Consider the following 18,401-nt stretch of genomic DNA (forward strand, 5'->3'; position numbering starts at 1 on the left):
CTCCATTCTTCCTTTTCAAATATCATTCGAAAATATTCTCTCGTCGATTTTCTCTCATCAATTTTTTCTATCAAATTACTTTCTCGATTCGATTTATTCAGTGCTTTCCTCACCATTGTTGATTGCTCTGCTCTTCAATCTTGTTTTTGCCATGGATTTGATTTCTGTGCCTGAAGTTCTTGAGAGTGGAGGTAAGATTTCTGAATTCGATTATTTTGTTAATTAGGTTTTTTCAATTTGATTTTTGAACAATTCATAGTATAATTAGGTTTTTTAAAGTTACTTATTATGGAGATGAGATTATTTTTAATCTTCTGTAATTTTTTATTAGATTGTGATTAATATGATTCTGCAATAGTATTTTAGTAATTTGTGATGATTTTGATCATTTGTTGATTAATTTATTCATTAATTCTTGATTTTGAACTTTCGCCTCTTTTAATTTCTTGCTGAACAATTTATGTCCAGAATTTGTTAGATATACGTATGTGTTGTTCAAAGTGTTTTGAATTTGATTGCTGATTTATGAATTTTAATGTGCTTTTGTACATTGCATAATATTTAGGTTTAATTAGTTTTATTGTTCAATTTATTAATTGATGGACTAATTAAATTATCTTCTGGAATTTATTAATTTGTGATTAATTTTATCATATTTTGTTGAATTTTATGAATATTATTTGTTTATAATTTGTATTAGTCGTTTTTTTCGTAGTTTAACTATATTATGAACACTGTCATGTTATTTTTGAACCTTTATTTCATTTTATTGAACCTTTGATTCTGTATATTTTTTAATATAGAATTGTACAAGTAATTATGAACATCCTATTCTTTTATTTGAACAATCATATTCTGTTATTTGAACTATGTTCTTTTATATTTGTATTAGTCGTTTTATTTGTCTTTAAATATATTATGAACACTGTCATGTTATTTTTGAACCTTTATTTCATTTTATTGAACCTTTGATCCTGTATATTTTTTTAATATAGAATTGTACAAGTAATTATGGCCATGCTATTGTTTTATTTGAACAACCTTATTCTGTTATTTGAATTATGTTCTTTTATATATGAACTATAATAATGTTGGTTATGCATTTTGTTTGTTTATTGCAGTTTATAAGTATGAAGTTGTTTATAAGGAAAGTGAAAAGTCTGAATTGCAGTGGAAACAAGTCAAAAGTGATGCGGAGGCATATGAAATGTACAATGATTATGCATTTCGGCATGGATTTAGTATTAGGAAAGGGAAAGTTCGATATGTTGGTACTTCAAGTGTTTGGAGAGGCAGAAATTATGTGTGTTCAAATGCTGGTTTGAAGGATACTTCTTCTAAGGTGCCTAAGAAGTATTCTAAGTTGGATTATCGTACATGTTGTGAAGCTTATATTGATTTTGTTATTGATGAGAAAGGTGTTTGGACTGCTGTTAAACACAATATGGATCACAATCATGCTATGATACCTATTGAGAAAAGACATCTCCTTAGGTCTCAAAGGAAAATGCAAGGTGAGCATTTGAAGTTCATAAGTACTATGAAGGCTAGTGGTGTTAGGGTTACGGATTCTCTTCGTGCTTTGAGGAAAGAAGTTGGTGGATCTCCTAATTTATGCTACACTGTTACTGATGTTTACAATGCTTTAGCTACTGAAAAAGCTGGCAGATTAGAAGGTGGTGATTGTAATGCTTTGATCAAGTCATTTGCTGCAAGACAAGCCAAAGAGAGTGACTTTTATTATGAGTTTGAGGTTGATGGAAATCATGCGCTTTGTAGTGTATTTTGGAGGGATGGAAGAATGCGAAGGGATTATGAAGCTTTTGGTGATTTGATGGTTTTCAATACTACCTATAGAACCAACAAATATGGCATGATTTGTGCCCCTTTTGTTGGTATGAATCATCATTGTAATAATGTGATGTTTGGAATGGGTTTTGTTCTTGATGAAAAGACCAGCAGTTTTGTATGGTTGTTTGAGGCTTTTATGAGATCTATGGGAGAATGTCGACACCCCATAACCTTAATGACTGATCAAGCACCTTCAATTGCTGCAGCAATACGAGAAATTTTTTCAAGCACTCGGCACCGTTTGTGTACTTGGCACCTCGGTGAGAATTCAAAGACCAATATAGGAGGGCTTAGAATATTGAAAGGGTTTCCAGAAGTATTTGATTATTTGCTCAAGTGAAAGTCCTGTTGAATTTGAACATTACTGGCCAAGGTAAGCTTTCTTTAATTTTCTTTGAACTATTCATTTTATATTTTGAACTTCTAATGTCTTAATTTGAACTCAGATATTTACATATTTGTGGACTTAATTTTATTGAATTTAACATGACTTATTTCGTTTTGAACATTATTGTTAATTATTTGAATTTATTTCTTTAGGATTTGAACCTTTGTTTATATATGAATTAATAATTATTTAATTTCAATCTGTTTACTGTTTTTGTTTAACAAGTATATATATGAACTGTATGTAATATATTTTGAACTTTGTTGTTTTTTTTTTTTTGAACTTCTATATTATTATTTTGTTTATTGGTATCTTGTTTTTTGTTTTTAATAGAATGATGACAAAATACAAGTGTTCAGAAAATGATTGGTTAAATCACTTGTATGATATCAAAGAGAAATGGTGCCCTGGTTATTCAAAGGATTATTTTTCGGGTGGAGTATTGTCATCCCAAAGGAGTGAAACAACAAATCATTCTGTTTCTAATAGATTGAATAAAACAGATGGTTTGAGTGACTTTTATAGTACTTTTCTTGATGTTATATCAGAATGGAGGAGTAAAGAAAGTAAGCAAGATTTCCGTTTTCTGAGGGGTAACCGTCATCTTGCAGTAGCTAATGTTAGTTTGCTCATACACGCTAGGGAGATTTATACTATTTCTGTGTATGTGGTATTTGAGGATCAATTTGCAAAAGGTATTTCATGTTGTCAAGAGCGAAAGCATGAAGATGATGAGACTATTTGTTATTATGTTTGGAGGCCAAATAAGGACATTATAAGGCATGAAGTTACTTATGAGAAATTCACCTTTAACATCAATTGCACTTGTAAGTATTGGAGTGAGATGGGGTTGTTATGTGGACACTCTCTTCGTATATATAATATTCACTGTGTTCAAAAAATACCAGAACAGTATATAGTGAAGAGGTGGACTAAGAAGGCTATGTGTAGTCATGTTTCTGATGAAGAGCCATGTGAAGATGTTAAAGTTGTCCCTTCTGCTGTTTGGAGAGTTCAAATGGTTAGGAAGTATGTTCAGTTAGTGACATCATGTCAAGATGATCTTTTAGCACGAAATGAAGTTGAGTATACTTTTCAAATGCTACGTGAAAAGGTGGAAAGTGTGATGGGTCCAATTCATATTGATGAGGTTGAAGTTGGTGAAGAAGCTAAAGAAGATTGTGATGAAGAAGGGTTCATAAACAATCCAAAAATAGCTAGGAAGAAGGGTGAGAGGAACTACAGGCCAAAGAGTACTGTTGAGAAAGCATGTAATAAAGCTAAGGGTTGGAAAAAGAAAGTAGATAAATACAAAGACGAAGCCAGAGCTACTGTCCAAAAATTAGTTGTTGAGGTAATTTTGAACCTCTGTTTTTTGTATTTGAACTTTTGTTTTTTCATATTGAACAGCTTATAATTTTTTAAAATTTTGTAGGTTTTAGATGATGATGGAGATCCTTTGGTTTATTCACATCCAACAACACAAGGACCAAATCTTTCTGTACTTTCTAAGAAAAAGAATGTTCAGAGTACAAATAGTAAAGCTACTAACAATGCTTCTCATTCTTCATCAACAAATGTAAGTATTTTTTTAAAAAATATTTTAATTGTCTTTTTTGAACTGTTTTGTATTATATATGTTTAATTTCATTTTTTTTCTTTTAGGTTTTTAGTGATGGGTTCAGAATTGGTTCTCAAGGTTCAAATGGAAAAGGATTCAAAAATAGTAATCCTTCAACTAAATCTACTCAGCAATCTTCAGCTAATGTAATTTTTATTCTGTTTTGAACTTAAACTGTCATTCTTTTGAACTTTCTATGTTATATTTTGAACCTTTTAATTTTGTAGTTGTTTGAAGGTGAATCATCCAACAATTTTGCAAGAACTAATTCTTCCCAGCCATTCTCATCAAAAGCTTCAAATACAACTAATGTTCAGCCTTCCTCCGGAAATATTTCAAGAGCTACTCATCCATCTTTTTCAAATGTAATTTTTTTGTTTAATTTTTTAAATATTTTCTTGAATTTTTGTTTTATTATTCTAAATTAACTTGAATTTTTTGTAGGTTTTTGGTCAACAAGGTTCAACTAATTCTTCTCAGCCATCCTCATCAAAAGCTTCAAATTCTTTCCCAACAACTAAGCCACCTTTATCAAATGTAATTTTTTTTTCTGAACTTTTTGACATTAATTTTGAACTTTTGTTTTGAGTTTCTGAACTATATTTAATTTCCTGTAGGTTTTTGGTCAACAAGGTTCAACTAATTCTTCTCAACCATCCTCATCAAAAGCTTCAAATTCTTTCCCAACAACTAAGCCACCTTTATCAAATGTAATTTTTTTTGCTGAACATTTTCACATTATTTTTGAACTTTTTTTTTCAAATTCTGAACTATTTTAAATTTCCTGTAGGTTTTTGGTCATCAAGCTTCAACTAATTCTTCTCAGCCATCCTCATCTAAAGCTTCAAATTCTTTTCCAACAACTAAGCCACCTTTATCAAATGTAATTTTTTTGTTGAACTTTTTGTGATTATTTTTGAACTTTTGTTTTCAGATTCTGAACTATATTTAATTTTCTGTAGGTTTTTGAAGGTCAATCATCCAATAACTTTCCAGGACCTTATTCTTCTCAGCCATCAGCATCAAAAGCTTCAAAAACCATTCCAAGAACAAATGTTCAGCCTTCCTCTGTAAATTTAACTTCTTTACTATTAATATTTTTTTTACTTTTTTTGAAGATAATATATTTATATGTTTGTGTGTGTATATATTATATTTGTTTTAGGTATCTGGACCTCAAGCTAAAAATACAAAATCTTTTTCAAGAGCTACTCAGCCACCTTTGTCAAATGTAATTTTTATATTTTACTGACAAATGTTTTTTTTGAACTATTAACTTTAAGTTTTGAACTAACCTTATTTTTCTTTAGGTTCATGGTCATCATGTTTCAACTAATTTTCCTGCAACTGGTTCTCAGTCTTCTGCAAGAAATGTAACTTTTTTGTTCTGAACTTTCTTTCATTTAATTTGAACTTAAGGCATTATAATCTGAACTATATATTTTTTTTTAGGTTTCAAGTGGTTCTCAGGCTAAAAAAAGGAAGGTATCTGAAGTGAATCATAACAGAAGTTTTCGATATGAAACTAGTAAATGGGCTCAAGTAAGTGTGAACATTTTTATTTTGTATTATTGTTTTTTTGTATAAATTTTAGTTTTTTTTTTTTTTTATTATTGTTCTTTTAATTTTTGTGTTTTTAGTATTTTGATGCCGGTCGCAATGCAAGGAATGAAGGGTCTCATGCTTCTGGATCTTCGAATGTTTCAAGTTATGATGCAATGTTATCAATTTTTGACAAGACAAGTAATTCATAATTTTTCAATATATTTGAACACTTTTTCATAGGTTTTCAATATGTAATAATATTCAAATTCTTATATATTTTCAATATATTTGAAAATTTTTGCATGATAAAGTTTTTGTTATTATTTTTTAATCAAATTATATATTGACAAACATGTTTTATAAAATGAACTACTAAAGATTAATTTTTGAACACAATGTTAATGTCAACATTTACTAAAAATATTACATATTTATGTCAATTTCAATCCAAATTAAAAATTCAAACAACATTTGTCTTCATCAAACACCAAATTCAAACAAATTACATAAAATCACTGTCTTTTGAAATGGTCAATAAATCTAAATTTTAATTCTCCTCCATTCTTCTTCTTGCTGCCATTTTCACTCTGTATCCTTCTTTGTTGGTGGGGCTTAATATTATTTCTGAACAATATTGAACTCTAAGCTTCCTTATTTGATCAACCTGAACATTAAACCCGAAATTATATAATTTTGAACAATATATGAAATTCTTTGAACATAACAAGAAAACATTTGAACAGTATTTTTGATACTCACATTATTTGCTTTCAAATCACAATTCCATTCTACCAAAGGCTCTGTTGTGTATGTTTCCATATGTTTCATCAAGTAAACACCACAATTTTTAGAATCCAAATTGCTTCTCCATTTCATCTTGATTAAATCAGTCTTGAAACTTAAGACTCTAGCAACATCGCTTCCTGTATAATCCTTTGTTCGCATAAAATATGCAAAAGCTTCCAGCTGTAAAACATAAAAATATACTTTTTGAACATCTCAACTCTATATACTGAACACAGTCTAAGAAGAAATTGAACAAAAAATAATTTAGTACTTTACCATTTTTTGAGGATTATCTTCATATTTGGTAGATGCTTTGATATTCATTGGAAGCTTCCTGTTATCAATCAAATCAATTGTGCTATTGTACATGTTGATACATAGCAAGTAGAAATGACCAAATGCTGCCACGGGAAAGAAGAATTCCCTATATTTTTTTTGTGTTTGAGATACCACTGTTTGTCATTTCATAATTCAGTCTTTCAACAAACTTCTCATGTCTTACTTCTTTTGTGGTGTTCACACTTTCACCCTTGTTTGTGCATACAATCAACTGCAATTAACCATTAAAATAACGAACAGTTATTATAAATATAATGAACACTTGTCAAAATATACTGAACAGTTTGTAGAAAAATATTAAATAAGGTTTGAATATAGTTTTTCTTACGTATGGCATTGTGGAGAAGTAAATGCTATGTTTTTTGCCTTTGGTGTTCAGAATATGAGCCCAAGCATCGATAACTGCAGTGTCCACCTCTTCATCTGTTCCAAGTGTCTTCATTTCTTCCCTATTGACACTATTTTCTCCATCATGGTACAGTACTTCACTGCCAATACAAGGAAAAAAAAAATTAAGTTAAGCTTCAATTTATTATTTGAATTATATAAATAAATATTTGAACAAAGTAAATAAATTTTTGAACAATGAAATTATTTTAGAAAACTTACTCTTTAGGACCTTCACTGAACGCATAATCAGATAAAGTTGCTTGCATTGCACTAACGTTTTTGAACAAATCCACATATTTAATCATGAATGGGGATTTTAGGCAAGCTGGCAATTTTGTAACTTCTCTTCGTGGTCTTTTGATTGCATCCACATCCTGTTTTGTTTTTGGTCTATTGTAACAATATAAAAGTATTGTTAGTTTTTTTGAACTATACGTATATATAACTGAACTGTATGTGAATTGCTAATGAACTTCTATTGAATATATATGCTTTTATACAGTTACCCCTTTGATTTTTCAGAAACTTGTTTTTCTTTTCCTGCTTCTTCTTTAGATATGTAGATTTGAACATACAACAAAGACATATGAGCGTATAATACAATTATTTGAACACAGAAAAATAATATAGTAAATATATCATTCAATACTTCATAATTACATATATATTTGTACTTGTTCTGATTTCATCCAAAATATTTATGCTGACTTTTTCAGCTTCTATCCTAGTTGTCCAAAAAATTACAGATTCGTTACATTACTTCCAAAATATTTACATATGCTTTTCTTTACTACCCTACTGCCCAAAAAATTACACTTAGATGTTCAGATAGAATTACATTACCCTTGATAGTGAAAGTCCTTTGAAAGTGGGTTCCTCAAAATATCATCAAGTGTTGCATCATTGGTTTCAAATATATTGGTAAAGTCAGTGGCATCATCAAATATGTCTTCAAAAGGCACATCTGTTGACTTTCCAAGTGCATCAGCTGCTGCTATTTCAAAAGGCACCTCCTTTGCCTTTCCCTTTCCACTGATATCAGGCACTTCTTTCTCATGACCTTTCTCTCCTCTGCCTATGGTAAGTGTTAGGTCAAGAGTACTTTTCCCAACAACAGTACTCTCTCCCCCTTGATCTGCACTTTCCATTGTAGAAGGAGCAGTTGGTGTTCGAGGAGTTTGAATTTCAAAATCAAAAGCACTTTCCATGCTATAATCCTCCCCCATCTTCTGTTTTGCTCTTTCTCTTCTTTTCTCCTTTTCTGTTTTTTTCTCAGCTTCTCTTCTTTCTGTTGCTTTTTTCTCAGCTTCCTTCTTCTCCAAATATTCTCTTTCAATCCGATCAATAGCCTTCAAGAAAGCCTCAGTTCCAAAGAAGGCCTCATCTTCACTCAAATTGGAAGCATCACTCATTCTTTTCCCAATAAGACCTTCAACACTTTTGATTATCATGTTGTTAGGGAACAGATTTTTCCCTAGCTTCAGCTTCTCATACCCTAATATTCAGTGGCAAAAATACTTTTTGCGACTGAAAAAGACGAGCAGTCACAAATTTTGCAACTTATTTTGTACTAGTTGCTACGCGAATGCTAATTTGCGAGTGAATTTTGCGACTAGTATAATAATTAGTCGCAAAAACTATATTTGTGACTCACTGAGACAAGTAGTCGCTAATTTTACGACTCAGTTTATAATAGTTGCAATGTTGTCGCTAAATTGCGACGCTCTTACAAGTTTTGCGACTCTAAATTGTAGTTGCTGGGTTAATGATTTTCAAATTTTTTTTAATTTAAAATTTGTGACTAATATTACAACTAAATTAATAGTTGTTACTATTGTTTTTTAAAATTTATTGAAAAAGAAAATAAAAACCCTTAGTATAATTGAGGTCCGATCCCCCCACCAAAACTAACTTTATCTTACTTGGAAAAAAAAAAATCAGTCACTCTTTCTTCAAAAAAAAAAAAAAAAAAAATCAGTCACTCTTAGTTATTCATCAGATGTTCAATACGGAGTATAGTTTAGAGATTCAACCCTCAGCGAAGGCTGTTTACAGAGATTCAGCGTCGTTCTTCATCTGCTAGGATGCGCCTCCACGTCTCCTCCCAGGTAAGTTTAAACGCTTAACGTCCTTTCTATCTTTGCTTATTGTAATTTGCCAAGTACGAATGTTAGGGTTATTATTGAATTTTTTGTCTAATTATCGATTTTAATTAGGTTTCCTTGGTGTAATTTAAGTCAATTAATGAAAAATCATTCAAATTGATTGAGTTTGCTAAAATCCCTAATTATTTGCGAATGTATGAATCCCAATTCTGGTATTTTCGACCCCCATATTTTTTTACTCTTATTAGTTGTAAAATATATATTTTCTAAAGAAGGGTGGTTCGTTGGTTAGAGTGTAATTCTAATTGGTTAATTAATGGATAAAGGGTATTGATGTTTGCTCGAACTCCATTGAATTCTTGTTTTGCTCTGGCTTTATTCTTTTTTTTAGCCTAATTTGCTGCTAGCTGGTTGTTATAACAATAATTGTGGTGGGTTGTATTTGGGTACGAGGTAGAAGTAGGTGGTGCATTGATGGGGTGTTAATGCATGACTACTAGATGCGTGGCTGCTGCATGGTTGTTGGTATGGTTGTAGGAGGAATGGTGGCTTGGTGTGTGGAGCATTTGGTGGATGCGTGGGAGTTGAGTGTGCTGCTGCTAGTATTGTGGACTATGGTTAGGAATCATTGGTTCATTGAGTTTAAGGTATGTTTACAATTTGAGACATTTTCTTGTATTCATTGCTCTTTAACTAGTGAAGCTATATGTTTGAATATTAGCTTTGAGTCTCTATTCTCTGTGGAAAGCACGGCTTGGTTGAGTCTCTAATTCTCTGTGGAAAGAAATTCATATTAGAGTAGTGTTCCATTTCCTATGTCCTAAAACAATTAAATCACTAGCCTGTTACATGTGCATCCATTAACTGTCATATTTTTTTTTTTTTTTAAACTTTAAGCCTAAACCTATAACTAAACTTACATGCCCTATGGATTGATGCACCTCATTTGATTTGTTTTTAGTGTGTTGTTATGTTAATCTGTTGGTTGGATAATCTGTTGTTTTTTTTGCTCTGTCATGTTTTTCTATCAAGTTTATCTTCATCAGAATTTTAAGCTCTCTGCACTCTAAAATCAAATATTCTGGATGCAACAATCATGTATGTTTAGGTAGATTTAGCCATTTTCCATCAGACATTTTTGAAACACAAGTTCCCAAAGTCTTGACAATCTCCATCAAATCATCCATAAATTCCTCCTGTTTTCAATGTAAGATAATTCACTTAAGTTTACAGTATTTTGAACATGCATTATAAGTTGATGACCATCAGAACTATAAAGAATGAATATGTAATTGATCTGATTATCAAGTATTAAAGTGTTCTTTAGTATTTGAACTTTATACTAAATCATTTGAACATTTATCATAACAATCTGAACAATTATAAATAAAATTTGAACAGAAAAGTAAATGGACTTAATTTAAAGTATTCTTTAATGATGTTATGACTGATTTTATAATTCATTATAAGTTGACGAAAGCATTTGAACATGTTTCATAACAATCTGAACTACTGGAAAAGAATTTTGAACAGAAAATAAAATGAACCTTGGTTGGCAAATTCTCATATGATTCAGTACTTTCTTGTTGTTGATCTTTTGGTTGTTGCTGTCCAGGTATTTGAATTCTTTCTAGCACACTTTCCAATCCAAATGTAGACTTTCCCTCTAATTTCATTCTCTCTTGAATCATATCTCTATTCCAAGCTGAAATTATTGGGTATGTCCTTGGTTGCTCAATACCTCTTTTTTGCACTCGATCACAATACAACAACTGTGCCATGACAAAAGCATACCAAAACATTATTTCCATTACGAATTTTTAAAAAAATGAAACCAAGATATGCATTAACATCTTGAACAAACATAATTAAAAACCTTGAAGTTTTAACATATTAATATATTGCATTAAAATTTTGAACACTCATAAGAAATAATCTTTAAACAAACACAGGAAAATAAGAAATTAAATTTTGAACAGTCATACAAAAACTTTTGAACATAAGAATAAAAGTTATAATTTAAATGCTATAATAAGGCAAACACATTTTGATCATATGCCTTTTTTAATTTTGAACTAATAAGTATAACTTTTGAACATTATGCAATACAATATGAACAAAAAATTTAAAATAACAAAAGTCAGAAGCATACCAACAGGAAAGGCAGTGGTCCCTTGAAAAAACCCTTGGTGTTTTGTTTCCACTCAGGTACTGTGGAAATCAGACTTTGTAGCACATATTTGCACCAATTCAATTCCTTTATTTCATCACAATCTTGAATTGAGTGTAGGAATTTGTAGTGGCAGTGAAGGTTTTTGGCTTGTTTTCATCATTGAGTTCACAGCAAGCACAAGGAAATCTATTTTGAACATTTCAGTTGCTTCCCATGTGTTCTTCTCTTTTGACTCTATGTCTGCCGCGACATATTTCCTCCTGTGCAAAGCTTGCTGATCCCTCTTGTTCTTCTTTTCTTCCTCACTTTCATACTTCTCAAATATCCATTGTGTTCTAGGGCTTCCAGTTTTGCACCCCCACATTTCCCTCCACCTCATCAATGGTGTCACTAACTCCAAATCTTCATCTTCTTCTTCTGCCTTCTTTGGCTCTTTTTCTGTAACAACTTTGTTACCTCTAGGTACTCCATATACAATCTGAACATCTTGTTCAGTGATCTCCACTGTTTTGTTAAGTGGCAAGTATAGAGTGCTGTTGTTTTCTTCAAAATGTATTAACAGCCAAGCACAAAATACTGCATCATTTTGAGGCAAATTCACAGAAAGAAATGCCCCAAATCCCATATCCTCAACTGCTTGTTATTGTAGTGGGGTTAAGTTACTTACAAACTTCATAAACTTAACATGACCCACTCTAACAGTTAGCTTATCATCTTCAACCTCCTCATCATCACTCAAGTTCACTACATTGTCATCAATCAGCTCATCTTCATCAACTTTTCTCTTTCTCTTTTTCTCAATCTTCTCAACTTGTTTTCCTTTGTCCTTTTTTTGAACTTCTTCAGCCTTTTTCTGAACTTCTTTTCCCTTCTTCTGAACTCCCTTTTTAACAACCTTTTCTGAAGGTTGTCCTCCTTCCTTTCCACCAGTTTTTTCTTTGATCTGAACCCCCTTCTGTGTTTTTTGAACCCCTTTCTAATCTTTTGAACTCTGTTAAACTCTGATTCTAGAATAACCTCTGCTTCAACAGGACTTTTTGGCCCTTCTGGGGTACTTTGGCTGCGCAACACTCTTGTTGTTGTAGGTGTTGTAGGTGTTGTGTTCTTCCTTTTTTTTTGTAGCTACGTGCTTCCTTCTCCTGTTTAAATTATTTATATAAGTTAAAAAAATATTTACATTTATGTATTTAAATGAACATTACAATATAATAAAATGATCAAAAACATATTAATAATTTACCTAGGCTTTGGCTGACTATTATTGTCACCATTGCTTCCATCTGGTTCAGAATTTCCTGTAGGTTGTTCAATATTGGGCTGACCATTATTGTCACCATTTCTTTCTTCTGGTTCAGAATTTCCTATAGGTTGTTCAATATGTCCTGTAGGTTCTTCAGGAATTCCTGGTTCTTCAGTTGGGACCACAGAACTTGTTTGAGGTTGAACAGGATTTCCTTGTTCTTCATTTGGGACCACAGAACTTGTTTGAGGTTGAACTGGATTTCCTTGTTCTTTAGTTGGGACCACAGAAATTGTTTGAGGTTGAACAGGATTTTCAGAATTTGGTTGAGGTTGTTTAGGATTTTCAGAATTTGGTTGAGGTTTTTCTGAAATTTCAGGTTGGAGTTCAGAAGTTCCTTTTTCTAGTTCAGAAATTGTTGATGAGGGTACAGATGTTTCTGGTTGATTTTCTGATGGGATTTCAGACATTTGTGGAGGTACATCAGAAGATTTTTTTGGTTCTTGGTGTTCAGTGGGTTGGTAGGGTAGTTCAGATGCTTCAGGATGTTGTTCAGATGCTTCAGGATGTTGTTCAGTGGGCTCTCCAGCATTTGGACTGTTAATAAAGTAAAATTACAACAAAATTAACATATTATATGAATATAAACTAAATTTTATATGAATATAAACCTAATTTACATATTATTTCTGATTAATATTTTACTATAAACTAAATTTGTAGGTGTTCAGTTATTATTTTTAAGTAAATCAAACTAAATTTGTAGGTGTTCAGTTATTATTTTTTGTCATTCAAATGTATTTCATGGGTTGTTCAAAAAAATATCCAAAATTATCATAATTCATCAATATACAATCAAATCTAGTTATAATATTGTGGTTTGTTCAGTGCTTTTTTTTTTATTGTTCAAAATTTTTTAAAGGGTTTTCATTTGAAAACTTAATAATTAATTATTATCTATAATTCTATTACATAGTTAAATGAAATATGTTCAGTGGCTATTCATTGTTGTTCAAAAGATTTTTCTGGTTGTTCAAAAATATATCAATACATAATTAAATTTGATAAACATGCATGCATATATACAAACATAAATGCAAAATTCTGGGTTGTTTAGTGTTTGTTTTCTATTGTTCAAAATTTTTTAAAGGGTATTCATCTGAAAACTTAATAATTAATTATTATATATAATTCCTTTACAAAGTGAAATGAAATATGTTCAGTGGCTATTTATTGTTGTTCAAAAGATTTTTGTGGGTTGTTCAAAAATATATCAATACATAATTAAAATTGATAAACATGCATGCACATATACAAACATAAATGCAAAATTTTGGGTTTTTCAGTTGAGTATTTATAATTCTTCTTCAAAAAAATAACATAAATTCACATTGAACAGGAATCATATGAATTAAAAGTTCAAAATATACCTGTTTGATGGACTTTCTGAAATTACTTTGTTTAATTCTTGCAAAATTTTGTGATCAACAATTGGACTTGCTTTTATATCTTTCAATTTCTTCGTTTTTGGTGTTTTCGTTTTGAACATCTTACTTAATGTCCTGTTCAACAAAATTTTGTATCAAATTATTTTTCAATTTCAAAAATTAGGGTTTAAATTGCTCGTTTTGTTAGTAATTAGAACAAAACGAGTAAAAATCGAGTAATTTGATTTTTACTCTAATTACTTACATATTATCGTCTTCATCATCAGACGAACTTTGTTGCGATTTTCTACAAAAAAAAAAACAAAATTATATCTATTATTTAACATTTCAAAAAATTAAACAATAAAAAGTTAACAAATTGATCAAAATCGAGTAAAAATCAAAGTTATTGGAGAGATGTTCACCTTTTTGAAGGTATTTTCGGTGAATCTTCTTCGTTCGCCATGGAATTGCTGTAGTTTTTAGAGAGAGAAATTAGAGTTGAGTGAGAAAAATGAAATGAGGAGAGAGAATTGCAAATGAATTTATTAGATGAAGCTTTATAATTTATGAGAAGAGAGAGAATGATTTAAAATGATTAAAAAAATAAAGTGGCGGTTTGAAGAAATAAAACGGTTATTTTTTTTAAAAAAAAAACTGAAAAACGGAACTCCGTTTTTTTTTCTGGGTTGGGCGTGTTTTTTGTTTGGGCTGTGTTTGTTGGGCCGCGTGTGGGCTGGAGCATGTAGTTTACTGTGCACCATGGTGCATAGAATACTAATTGCCCAAATGGTAAAGGCAATAATAATAATTTTGATTGGATGTCCGATTATTATATTCACTCGATTTAAATTATAATTAATGAAACTGTAAGATAGTGATAGAGTATATAACATATTCCCGGACTTCAACTATTAGCTTAACCTTTAAGTTGATTTGGTCCACTAACATGTATCAAGAGCTAGCGTGACACAAATGTCACGGATTCGAATCTCATCCACCCCTCCTTCAAAGTGGAATTAATTCGTACCAGGTATGGATGGGCCTGTGTTGCATTTAATACAGGTTTACGTGGAGTGGACGATAATTTGTAAATAAATTTTCCATAATAATTGGTTAACATGTATCTTAAATGAATTTTGTTTTAAAATTTTTTTTTGAACGAATTTTATGATACAAAAATTACAATTAACTTAAATATGTATTTATTTATTTTAATTATTTTATTTATTTATTTGGCATATGAAAGATTAAAAATTGATCGAAAGTAAAGTTACAAAATCATATATAATCCCCAAAAAATTATCAGATAACTACATGGGAAATAACTTGTTTGAACCTGGTTCAAATTAATATCATCATTAGGGACCTGCACACGCACAAATTACGTGTGTTAAACATAATAACCCTATTTTTAACAATGCAAAACAAAGCTTAGCTAATTTTGTGTCCCTATAATTTTGATCCAAATATTATTTGTTTGGATAAGCCTTGAAATAAGCTTTCCAACGGTATATCATAAGCCCAATTCGGTTTAAAACGAAGAAGATATGAGTATAACACAAAACTCGGCCCAATACCGACACCCTTTCACTAAAATGACCATATAAAAAAATCTACAAAAGATTTTGATATAATTTTTATTGGGTTAGAAAGTAGACTTAATAAGATTTCCAACGATATATTATATATATGCCTTATTTCGAGTTACGAATTAAAAGTTATCATAGTTTTAAAAAAACGCATAAAAACTGGATTTGTCGCGTCACGGTATAAATTTCGCGCCACGATGTTTTGTGACGTGTCAGGGCACTCTGTTCCGTTTCACGGTATTTAATTATCACGTAACATGGTGCTTTTCTAGGGTTTTTTCTTCGTGGCAGTTCACTTTTTGGGTTTCGTGCTTCACCCTACTCTTTTTCTCTATAAATACCTTGCTGATTTCTCGAATTTCGAGGCACCAAAAATCATTCTCTCCTCTCTCTACACCAAAAATCATTCTCTCCTCTCTTTACACCAACGATCATTCTCTTCTCCCTCTTTAGCCTTTAATAATCCGTGAGCGGTTTAAAAGTTCCTTAAAAACCTGTTGGCGACTCCTTACTTTCCTTGTCCCTAATTGTATATGTCAATTCCCACTTCCTATGAGTGCCAAACATATTCACACATGCTTAACGTAGGCGGGCATCGAACGACGCCTACATACGCCCAACTGTCCAAGTCTGTCTCTATGGTATAATTATACGTATTATACTAGTATTTCTGTAGAGGAATATTTGGGAGTGTTACGATATCATCCAGTCATCATCTCATATAGACAATAATAGAGGATATTATCCAGCTTATAGAGGATATCATCCAGCCAATAGAGGATATCCTCCAGCTTGTAGAAACATCATGCAACCAATAAAGGATATTATATAGCTAATAAAAGATATCATCCAGTTAAAGGATATCATCCAGCTAATAGAGGATATCATTCCCCTAATTGAGGATATAAAATCCATATTTCGTGAGTCCAGACTAACGCAATACCTTCTCTCTGTATATATACTTGGTATTATTGTATTACTTCTCCATTACCCATTGTTTGCTACACATGAAATCTCTTTATGAGGGAAAAATGATCAGAATGTAACAAATTAAATAAAAAGGAACGAGGGAGCGAGTAATATTCTTGTATCAATTAGGTATCTATGTAAGTCGTTTAGCATGCGCTCATCACGCAGTCACGCTTATGATGAATTAATCTTTGCAACAAGGATTAATAAGTGGCTCTTTTTGTTTTACTAGGGCAGCTAACGCGCGCGATGCACGCGTCATAGCTAGCAATATCTTGAAGGTTTTTTTGGTTTGGCTTTTAAATCACAAATTTAGTTGAATTAACAATAAAAGAAAATTTTCCTAAAAAAAAAAATAATAACAAAAAGAGAAAAATAAGAGAAAATATATAAACAACTATATTTAGGTGGTATAAATGTTCAAGACAACTAACATTAATGAAAGCATAAAAGTACATAAATATATTAGTGGATATAGTTGTCTAAACACTATTCATTAAAAATAACATGTACTTCCTCCGTTTTCTTTTACTTGCAACACAGCCTTGTGGCACGTGTTTTGAGGTCGGGTTTATATAATGTAAACGGACAAATTTTTCATTATAATTTTTACAAATGATACTTAACCCTATTCTAATTTTCGTGTAAAAATTATATTGATAAAATCGCTTGTTTACCCTCACTAATCATCTCCTAAAACTGCGTGCTTAAAAGGTGTGTTGCAAGTAAAAGAAAACGGAGGAAGTACATATTAATGAGGGTATGTATGTAAATACACATTTTGAAGGGTATAATTGGCATTACACTATTCATAAGAGTAGTTTTCTACTTTTTATAAGGTAGGGAAGTGACCATTGTTGTCCATTATTTTTAATGCATTATCAAAAAAGTAAATACTGTTATTCTAGTTCAAAGGGACATTTAGAGCATCATTTGATGGCAAATATTAGTCCAAAAGTAAACATTTCCCATAACTTTATTTACAAGTAACTAGCATCTGCCGCAACTTTGCTAACACCACGTACTAATTCTCATTCATTAACGAAATTTCATCTAGAAGTGTGTTTGATTTTTTTTTTTTTTTTTTTAAATAGTGGCCTTGTGGACGTCATCACGAAGAATATAGGGTGAAGCTAAGGAAGGTTTAATCATGATAATTTACTATTTAAAAAACGAAAAAATAATGCAATACACCAAGGTCGTCAGTGAAGTTTAGGCCAGGTTAGAATCACTAGGGTTTAATTATTTATACATTGATTGAAATTGATTAGGGGCTGAAATTGAGGTAGGTTAGTTGGGCAGTATTACTATGTATTAAAGATTACTAGATTAGTCTTGGGACGGGGTCAGTTTAATTAAGTAGGTTAGTTGGGCATTATTAATATGTGGGTGGTGCCACATTTGGAATGACCATGGGACTGATATATACATATGAATTTTTTCATCATGATGTTATTACATTGATATATGTCAATTATTTAGGAATAAAGGCTATCTATATACTACGCATAATATTAAACTACTCGTATAAGTACTAGTAACATATATTTAGCGCCTCTGTTCATATTTACTGAACTGAGCTGAACTAAATTGATCTAAACTAAACTGATTGAATCTGAACTGAACATAATTGATTGGAGCTGATCCACTGAACTGAAATGAGCTTAAATGAATATTTTATGAGAGAAGGAAATTAGGAGCTGAATTGAACTGAACTAAACTGATTGGAGCTTAACTGAACTGAATTGAAATCAAGCTAAAGTGAACAGAACCTTAGATAATATTTAAAAAATAGCTAGGGTTATACCTTAAGTCTACTTACTCATTTGTCTTGTTTGCTCCAATAATTATTTTAACATAGCCGTTTTGTTTGTTTTTTTTTTAAATTTTTGATACTGCGACCATAGCGTCCCTAATAATAGTAGTTCACAATAAATTAATGTGAATCAGATTTATTTAAGAATTTATACATTGT

The 18,401-nt window shown here is 31.0% G+C and overlaps 1 protein-coding gene across 1 annotated transcript; it reads left to right on the forward strand.

Moving 5' to 3' along the window:
- The first annotated feature begins 1,207 nt into the window (after window positions 1-1,207).
- On the forward strand, window positions 1,208-2,191 carry LOC145600730 (protein FAR1-RELATED SEQUENCE 5-like). Its single transcript, XM_081656602.1, has one exon. The coding sequence runs from the start codon at window positions 1,208-1,210 to the stop codon at window positions 2,189-2,191; it is 984 nt and encodes a 327-aa protein (XP_081512728.1).
- The last annotated feature ends 16,210 nt before the right edge of the window (window positions 2,192-18,401 follow it).

Source organism: Chenopodium album, chromosome 21 (genome assembly GCF_948465745.1).
Source record: "Chenopodium album chromosome 21, dcCheAlbu1.1, whole genome shotgun sequence".
Taxonomy (NCBI): Eukaryota; Viridiplantae; Streptophyta; class Magnoliopsida; order Caryophyllales; family Amaranthaceae; genus Chenopodium; species Chenopodium album.